Here is a 9572-nt window from a genome sequence, read left to right as displayed (position 1 = left end):
GAGCGCCGGCTTCAGGCCAGCTGGCCGGCGGGAGGGGTGCAGGGTGGCGGTCAGGCATGTTTTGCTGGGGTTTGAGCTCCACTGAGGCGGGGGGGCGGCGGGGGGGCTCTGATTCATCATTCCCCAGGCCGCTTCCCACTGTCCAGGGCTCCCCTGCCCACCCAGCCTGCAGTGGGAGGAGGCTCATGCTGTTCTCTTGTTGGCAGGTGAAGGCGGATGCCCGAGGCAGGGGGACCGCAGGGAGAGCCCGTGACATCCTTACTGGCAGCCAGCCCTCCAGCCATACTCGGCAGCATCACCCCAGCAACCAGCGACCAGACAGCTTCCCACCGTCAGGAGGACAGGGAATGACTGCGGCGCATCTGGCCCCGCGGTGGCCCTGGGAGGTGGAGTGTCCCTGAGGGAGGGCTCAGCTGCCTCCCACAGTGCAAGAGCCATGCCAGCTGGAGAGGAGGCGCCGGGACAAGGGCTGCAGTGGGGCATGGCCTCGCCCCCCTACCCACGCTGAGTGCTCCAGGGCACCGGCTCCCATCCACTGGGCGCACCTGCCTCGAGTCTCAGCTCCCCCACTCGGTGGCCACCGGGAGAGGCGCCCCATCCCGTGCTCCGCGTCTGGGCCCGCCGCTGCCGGACCATGGGATGTCGGCAAAGCTCAGAGGAGAAAGAGGCAGCACGGCGGTCCCGGCGAATTGACCGCCACCTGCGTTCGGAGAGCCAGCGGCAGCGCCGCGAGATTAAGCTGCTCCTTCTGGGCACCAGCAACTCGGGCAAGAGCACCATTGTGAAGCAGATGAAGATCATCCACAGCGGGGGCTTCAACCTGGAGGCCTGCAAGGAGTACAAGCCGCTCATTATCTACAATGCCATTGACTCGCTGACCCGCATCATCCGTGCCCTGGCCGCGCTCAAGATCGACTTCCACAACCCCGACCGCGCCTACGACGCTGTGCAGCTGTTCGCGCTGACGGGCCCCGCCGAGAGCAAGGGCGAGATCACGCCTGAGCTGCTGGGTGTCATGCGGCGGCTGTGGGCCGACCCCGGGGCGCAGGCCTGCTTCGGCCGCTCCAGCGAGTACCACCTGGAGGACAACGCGGCCTACTACCTGAACGACCTGGAGCGCATCGCCGCGCCCGACTACGTGCCCACCGTGGAGGACATCCTGCGCTCCCGGGACATGACCACGGGCATCGTGGAGAACAGGTTCACCTTCAAGGAGCTCACCTTCCAGATGGTGGACGTGGGCGGGCAGAGGTCAGAGCGCAAAAAGTGGATCCACTGCTTCGAGGGTGTCACCGCCATCATCTTCTGCGTGGAGCTTAGTGGCTACGACCTGAAGCTCTACGAGGACAACCAGACGGTGAGTGAGTAGCCGGGCTCGTCGCTGCCATGTGGGAGCCGCAGGGTCCTGGCTGTGTCCAGGGCAGGAGGGGAGTGGCTGCTGTCCAAGGGGAGCCAGGGCGGCTCCAGCGAGGACCTCAGGATAGCGCCTGCCGTCAACATGTCTGCCTGGAGGGCAGCTCTCGGTGGCCGCCCCAGCTGGGGGGCCCCCAACTCCACTCTAACCCCACCCTGGGTTCCACCGGGCAGGGATACCCTCTGTGCTATGCCACCCTCACTGGCTGCAGACAGCACTGCCCTCGTGGTGCTCACAGGCCCAGGTGGCCTCACCTAGGTGCTGCGAGCAGACCGCACACCCCACGCCTGACGCTCTCGGGGTGCAGAGGGCCAGCTCTCTGCTGAGCAGGGCCTGCTCCTCGGCTCCCAGAGCATGTTGGCCACCTGGGGGTGGGGAGGAGGGGAAGCTGGCACCGCAAGGGGCTTCGCCGCAGGTGAGGTCGAGTGTGGCCAGGTGCACAGGGAGTGACCCTGGAGGCAAGAGAGAGTCTGGCTGCCCTACAGGACACGGCACAGGCCGGGCATCCAATTGTTGGTCCATGTGGCAGTTCAGTAAATGCAGCAGCTGCCACCAGCTGGGCACCGTGCTCCGTCCCAGGAACCTCGGTGCCGCAACCCCGTCCGGGTCCTGAGAGTCTGTCAGCCACAGGGCTAAGGACCTTTTCTGAGTTTTAATCCCCAGGGGTCGGGCAGGGGTGATAATTCCTTCAGGCCCTCTTCCCAGGCTGAGAACCACCTTGTGGGCTGGGAGCTCAGAGTCACGTGGCAGGGAGACCCCAGAGGTGGGTGCAGTGCAGGAGGTGCTGAGGGACAACCTGAACCCGGTGCTGAGCCAGTGGAGGCTTGCGGGGAGCTGCTGGCAGGTGGGAGCCAGGCCCCTGGCAAGAAGAGGGTGGGCAGTGCACTGCAGGCCCAACCAAGGCAGGAGGCCCAGGCACGGGTGCTGCAGTCTCCCAGGGCACCCAGGAGCGGTGGTGGTGGAGGCCGCTCAGATGGATAGGGATGGGTGTGGCTGGGGCCGCCCCACAGCAGAGGGTCTGTGCCAGGCAGGCACCAAGCAAAGACCTGGCATCTGCCCTTAAGAGGTCTTTGATCCTGAGGGTGGGGGGCATGGGGGCAAACAGGGAGTCTGCAAAGGAGCTGTAAGTGGTGTTGGGCTGGGTGCCAGGGGCTCGGGGAGGTGGCAAGCTGGCAGGGACCCAGGGGAAGGGGTAATGATGTTCTTGAGGGGGATCCTTCATGCTGGGAAATGAGGGGACCAGGGGACGGGGCGATGCGAGGAAGGAACACCCGGTCTTTTTAGGCAGGTGATGGCTTTATTCGTTGGGTTCAGCAGGGAGTCCTAATTTTGGGCTGCAGCCCCAGGAACTCTGCAGGCGACTGCAGGTAGTGGCCACTGTGCTGGGCACCTGACTGGCTTTCCAAATAGAGAAGGGTATGCAACACTCTGCAGGTTTGCACGGAGGCCCAGCCTGGTGGAGGAGGGGGAGCAGCTGTAGGAGGCCACGGAGACAGGAGGCAGAGCCGTGTCCCAGCAGCATGGGCCTGGACAGTCTGCAGCTCCCTGTGGGCCAGCCCGTCTTGCTCCCAACACTGTCCCCCAGAGTCTTGGCCCTCTTCCACCCGCCCCCACTTGAGGGCCACGTGTGGTCTGGGCAGCGGAGGAGCGAGGTCAGGCTGCTTGGTGAGGCATCACCGTGGGCAGAGGACTTGGGGCTGACCAGGCCTGAGGCGAAGCGGGGTGCCTGGGCAGGTCTGCAGCCACCTGGGCTCCAGCTGTCTCGCTCTCCGGGTGCCTGCCTGTTTTCGACTGTGTCCTGAGGCTGGTGGTGGCCTGTGCTCGGAGGCCTCCGGGGGCCACATCTGTCATCTCCAGGATGGGCGTGGTGAATTCCCTCGGTGCTGGGCGGGCTCCCAGACTGTCTGCTGGCATGTCCTGCCCGCCGGGTCTGCGCCCACAGGTGTGCCAGGTCATGGGGGCAGGGAGCCTGGTCCCCACGTGGGTCCCGTGTTTCATGGAGGCATGTGGCTGCCCTTCCTGCTCTGAGCCTGTGACAGGTTGGTGGCCCAAGTGGCCCAAATGTCCTCAAAGACGGGCCCCAGGCCAGGGCTTCTGGCTGAGGCCCTCCCAGCTCCACCCACTGTCACCGCGGCCCACAGCCCCTCTCCTCTCTGCTCTGGCCTCGCGGGCTCGGCTCGCTCCCACATGCTCCGAGCTCTCCAACCTTTAGCACGTGGCCACCCTGTCCCCTGCCCCTCGTCCCTTGCCCGCTTGCCCTGTCCTCCAGGTCTCATGTGAGGCGTCACCCCTGCCCAGTGCCCGCACACCCCTCCATCACCGTTGCTCATTACGGTGGCCCCGTTGTGTGCGAGCAAGTAGCCGCCTAGCTGGGTCACGTGGATGACTGGGTGGACAGGCGGCCCCCGCGGGGGTTTCTCTGTGAGGCCCGCACGTCCTCCTCCTGAAAGCAGCCAGGCTCTGGGGCCATCACAGTATTTCCTGAGGGGAGAGGCCAGCGGCCAGGCCCGTGTCCCCTACCTGCCCACCACCTGGACTCGGCAGGCCCGGGGAGGTGGTTGTTCACCAGAAAAGGAGATTCTTGATGAGAAACTCAAGCAAGGCTGGAAATTCAGTGGATTCCAAGTGGTTCTGACCTTTCATGCTCTACCAGCAGTGTCTCGATGAAGAACAAACTCTGCTGAGCAGAGACAATACCAGCCATGCGTCCTACCGCCGCCGGCCCGCGAGGTGGTCTGGCTGCCACCGGGAGAAGAGCCCAGCCTGCCTCTCCGTGCCTGGGGGGGGCGAGCGCCGCGGAGGGGCTGGGACTGGGCTGCCACCCTGTCTTCTCCTTTCCAAGGGCCCTGGCAGAGGCCAGGAGGCCAGGAGAAACCAGAGGCTCCCGGGGCCTGGTGCCAGGCTCCGGACACGCTCCTCGGAGCTCCTCCCCGCTCAGCGCCTGCGGCTTCCTCCCACCCCACCCCCGCCACTCCCTGCACCTGGTAGAGGAGTCCCTGCCCCACCCCCACTTGCCCGCTGGCCTCTGCGTCAGCACGTTCCCAAGGGTGACGTCAAGACCGCTGGGCGCAGAGGGCATGGAGGGCTGCGGCACGTGCAGGGCAGCCCCTGGGCAGGGGGCAGATTCCAGGCGTCTGTGGACCATGGCAACCAGCATATCCCAGGAGCTGTGCTCAGCCTTGGTGACGATTCCGGGCCCTCATCCCAGGAGGATTTAATGGGTCCTTGGCCTGCCTGGGGCCCGTCCCCCCGTGCAGTCCTGCAGACACCAGGGGGCCTTCACTGTCCCCATGCGGGGCTGTCCAGGCAGCACAAGAGGCCAGAGCACAGTCACGCATCACCTGGTGGGTCCTGTGGGACGGCAGCCATGCCCAGGGTCCCCATCACAGGTGGGAGGACAGGTCACAGTCCGAGCTCACGCGCGGCCGTGGGCCCTCCCCGAGCCACACCTGTTGCCTGGGGCCAAGGCAGGCTTCCCTGCCCCACCCGCCCTTTGGGGAGCCACTTCCTTCTCCGTCTGGCTCGTGGCCTCCCAGGGTAAAGAAAGATGAGGAACTCAGCCATGGCCCGCCTGGGCGCCCACCCTACATGGCAGCCCCTGAGGCGCCCCCCGCTTTAGTACCTGGCAGGCGGGACCCCAGCACCCTGCTGTCAACCTGCCACCCAGCTTCAGCCCAGTGCACCTGCTGATGGACCCATGGCCTCTGCATGGTGGGGGGGGGGGGTCCTTCAGAAGAGGAGGACGAGGCAGCTGTGAGGTGTCAGTGTTCTCACGGGAGCACCCTCAGCGGCTCGCTCGCTGCCCTCTCCTGGTGAAGCCGTCAGCAGGCCTGCCGTGCCCCTGTTGTATACCTGCCGTGTGCCTGCTATATACCTGCTGTGCACCTGCTGGGTGTGCAGCCGCAGGCCTTAACGTGTGTGTGCAGTGTGCCCGAGGAGGGGGGCTGCTCCAGGCCGTCCTACAAATAGTGTGCTTTGTTATTCAGCCCAAAAAGGGAGCATGTTTCAGTGACACGATGAACGGCACTGTGTCACAAAATGGTGCTGCCTGGGTCTGCGGCAAAACTGACCATCACCTGCTGGTTACAGAGGGGGTGGCATTTGTGCAAAGGACGTGGTTACAAGTGGGAGATGCGAGAGGTGGATGATACCTGGCTTAGATTAGGAAGGGAACTGACGTACCCTTTAGTGCCCTTAACCAGCCAGCTTTGCAGATGAGGACACCGAGGCCCAGAGATCACTCATCATGGGTCCCAGGGTGGGGGCAGTGAGCAGGGTTCGGGGGACTTGAGTGGGCATCAGGGTTGGCACTGGCCCAGCAGCCCCCACCCCATCAGTGGCGGGACCACAGGGAGCTCCAGCAGAGCAGGTCCCCACTCTGCCTTCTGCTCCCGACCGGTGGAGGACATAGTTCCAGGAACCGTGCCGTGGGGACTTGGGACAGAGCCAGAGAAGCGTGCCGTTGACCCGCCAGAGGTCATGAGCCTCCCCCACCAGGTATTGGTCTCCCCAGCAGCTCCTTCTGGTCTCGTGATGTGCCAGGGCCACATGCACCTTTGACCTCTGCAAACCACGCTGCCCCTGGGACAGCAGAGGCCTCCTGGACCAGAGCCAGGAGGCAAAGGCAGCTAGAGGGCCAGGCCCCCGGCAGGGCCACCACGGTGCCTCTCACACCGGGTGCAGAGAGCACAGGGCTCAGCTGGCCCCGAGCGCTCCCCCTGCTGGCGTCCCCCTCCAGGCTCAGTCCAGCCCTTTTTCTCTGCGGCCTGTTACCCCTCCCAAGCGTTGGAGACGTGTGGCGGCTCGAGGGGGCCAGGTGTGCACTCACAGCCATATCATTGGTGGCCCGGAGCCCCTGCCGGCGCTTGTGAACAGTGCCCACCTCTGTGCGGGCTCCTCCGGCCCTGGCACTAGCCGGGTTCCTCGCTCCACTGCCTGGCCCTTGTCTCAGCCGTAAGGGGGCTGAGGCCATGTGGTCCTCCCCTCTGTGGGCCCTGAGCCTCACATGGGCGAGGGGGAGGGTGGGTGGAGAGGCAGCAGCCACAGCCGGCCCTCCCCTGCTCCCAGGGCAGCCGAACACGAGGCCCCTCTCTATGGCAACTTCCTCCGTTCTCCCTGCCCTGTCACACTGGGCATTCCCAAGGGCTCCTGCTTCCTGCTCCCTTTGTGCTCAGCTCGTGCCCAGAATAGGTCTTCCATCAGAGGTCAGCCAGACAGAAGGACAGAAGGACAGGCAGGCCCCCTGCCACTCAGTGTGGCCTCCCTCCAGCCCCGCTCCTCACCCTGGGATCCTTGTGTGCCCGCCCCTCCATGGTGGCCACATCCTGCCACGTCACTAGAGCGCCGCCCCCCCCACCCCAGGCACAGGCTGTCACTGGACACAATGGAGCAGGTGGGATGTGCCCCCCCCGCACCCCCTCCACGCTCCACGCTCCACCTCTCCCACATGACAGCCTTTGCCACATGCCCTGGTGGAATCTGCATGGGGGTGTCCACGTGTCCCTCGGATCTGAGGCTGCGATCCTTCCCCCATAGGCGGGTTGGGGTCAGCCTCTTGCCAGGTCGCGGACCAGCCCTGGGAGAGAGGAGGCGGGTGCCATTGGCGCTCTGTGGGCAGCGCTGGCCCCCACCTGCGCTGCATACCCATCCACTGGAGGGCAGTGGCTGGCCAGCACCAGCTCACAAGTGCCAATTTTTCCGTTTTTAAGAAGTTTGTGAGCTGTTTGACATCATGTTGGTAGCTTAAAATCAGCCAGGTGAGAGTAGTGACACCATGGAAGTTGGCAGCCTCTACAGCCGGCCCCCACCCCAGCCAGATGTTAAACATTCACCAGCCTCCTGCAGCCGCTGACCCCCGAACCCTGGCTGGAAGGGCCTGCCCGTCAGGCTCATTCATCGGTGAATTACAGTGTTCACTGTCTGCATCCTTTTAAAGAGCTGTCAGCCTCCTCTGTGACCCCTCAGCGCCTCCCTGCTCTGGCCCTGTGACCACACCTGTCTTTTCTGTTCACGTTCGTCCTGCTTGCGAATGGTCATTTGCCAGATGGATTCATGCTCTCCCCGGGCAGATTCACGAGAATCAAGCCTCTGCATAGGGGAGCAGCCTGGAGCCAGGTGGTTCTGCCATGTCTCTGTCAGCATGTTGGACTCACGTGCGAATCTGCTCCAGCTGGGCCTGCCGGGGTCCCCGCCTGAGGACAGGCCCCATGGGGCTTGTTCAGGAAGCAGTGAGGGACAGAGGTGACTGTGGCCCTTCCTCCCCTGAGGTCACATGGGGACCGCATTGAGCAACCCCTGGAGGCCAGAGTGGCTCCCCCAGTACCCACATCCACTGGCCCCATGCTGGCTGTGGCTGGCCCTGAGGCACCCCAGTGCAGCAGCTCTCTGGGTCCAGAGAACCCCAGGGGGCCTCCTGCCCTAGAGACCGCCTTGCAGGGGAGAAGGGAGCAGGGCCTGGACGGATTGGGATGAAGGTGGGGATGGTTATCTGGGCTCGACCTTGTGCATCCAGCCTGGGTCGTGGGGCCTGTGGGGGCGGCCCACAGAGGCAGGACCGAGGGGTTTGTGGGGGCCATGGAGAGCTGGGCCAGCTGGGCGAGGTCCCAGGTGCCAAGCCCCACCCCCAGCACCGCCTGGGGTAGACATTGCTGCCAGGGCTCGTTGGGGCCTCTGCAGCTCCCATGTCTGCGCACATCCTCTCTGCCAGGTGATCTGCTCTTCCCAATGTCCCTGCACCCCGCTGAACATCTGTATCCCGCACTTACCAGGAGCTTCAGGGCAGAGGGAGCTCCCCAGCCCGCATCCCGCTCAGCGCCCAGGCCCGCGGGTTAGTTAATTTCCTGAGCGCATTAGCCCCACTCCTTACGCACACGTCAGAACCCAGAGGGGTTTTTAAGACGCAGGTTGTTATTGTTTTCAGGGATTTCTAAAATCTGAGAACTGAACAACAGCTTCTCCACTTAGCAAGAACAGGCTCCAGGGAGTTGGCTGAGACCACTGGGGGACCCTCGGTAACCAGCACAGACAACTGGCCCTGAATAACACTGAGAAAGGCTTCTGTGCTAACAGAACTCGGGGACTGCCGCCCCCACCCCCGCAGGCCCCTCTGGCTCTGACAGTCTAGTGTTTTGGTAGATCTGAATACAGTCTGCTAGGGCAAGGGGGTATGGTCATCTGAGGGGGGGCCCCCCGGATGGAGCAGAAGGTGGCCCTGTTCCCTGCACGTGGCTCCCCACTGGACACATGTCCTCAGATCCAGAGACCCAACTCAGGCTGGCCCGGGAACCTGGGCCACAGCTCACCCTGACCCTGTCTTCATCACCCCTAGTTGGTGTCTCCTTAGCTCATGTATTTGCTCTAATTTCATGAATAAAACCACAGTCACCCAGAGGCCCTGGGCCACATGTCCTGAGGTTTTTGCTGAGGCCAGCCCCAGGCCACAGCCCCACACACCTCTTTGGGCCTTTGGTGACCCTGGGAAGGCTGACAGCATCCTGGCGGAGGAGGCCCAGAGCCTCCAAGCCACATGGCACAGCTCCATGTTCCCCAGAAGCCATAGCCTCTGGGCCTGTGTCTCAGGCTCCAGGAAACCAGCTCTGTAGCCAACTACCAGCCGCTGGGGAAAGGACAGTCTGGAACAGCTGACTGGGGCAACCTGTAGTCCTTGGGCGGCTTCCCACCGTGGCCCTTTGTTTACTGCCTGCTGGCTCCAGGGACGCCCCCTCGGCTCCTCTTTCAGCCTCATCTGCCCAAAGACAGGACCTCAGGAGGCGAGAGGGGGCCAGCCACATGCAGCCCCAGTCCTGTGCGTCCTCAGCTGGACAAGCTGGTCCAGTCGTGGCTCCCTTGTCTGCAAAGCCAGACGACAGATCCATGGCTCAAGGACAGGATGCAGTTTTGACATCTGCCAGGTGCCTGTGCTTGGTGCCTGCAGGGCCCGGGACTCTGGGGCTGGCGCTCTGATGGAGGGGGATGCCCAGCAGTGGAGCTTAGACCCTGGTCAGCCCCGCGGCCTCCCCTGTGGCCTGGGCCACCCTGCCTGGTTTGGTGGCTGGGGAGGCTGTGGGAATCACACAGGCCTGCAGGGAACACAGTGCCCTCCTGCCGTTTCCTTTTCTTCTCACAAGAGACAACCACCCAGCCCCCCACTCCATTCCTG

The 9572-nt window shown here is 64.1% G+C and overlaps 2 protein-coding genes across 2 annotated transcripts in view; one reads left to right on the top strand and one right to left on the bottom strand.

Annotated features, from left to right (window-relative positions):
• Positions 1-9572, bottom strand: part of RSPH14 (radial spoke head 14 homolog) — a 61551-nt gene that overhangs the window by 27047 nt on the left and 24932 nt on the right. The window lies entirely within an intron of this gene.
• GNAZ (G protein subunit alpha z) overlaps positions 552-9572 on the top strand; it is a 22377-nt gene continuing 13356 nt past the window's right edge. Inside the window, exon 1 of the mRNA XM_007451046.1 lies at positions 552-1357. Within this exon, the coding sequence (XP_007451108.1) occupies positions 635-1357 (723 nt within the window). The 5' untranslated portion in view covers positions 552-634. The remainder of the gene's footprint in view (positions 1358-9572) is intronic.

The sequence above is a fragment of the Lipotes vexillifer genome, unplaced genomic scaffold (assembly GCF_000442215.2).
Source record: "Lipotes vexillifer unplaced genomic scaffold, Lipotes_vexillifer_v1.1 scaffold1783, whole genome shotgun sequence".
Lineage (NCBI taxonomy): Eukaryota > Metazoa > Chordata > Mammalia > Artiodactyla > Lipotidae > Lipotes > Lipotes vexillifer.
The sequence above is the reverse complement of the archived record's forward strand: the minus strand, read 5'-3'. Positions and strand labels throughout refer to the sequence as shown.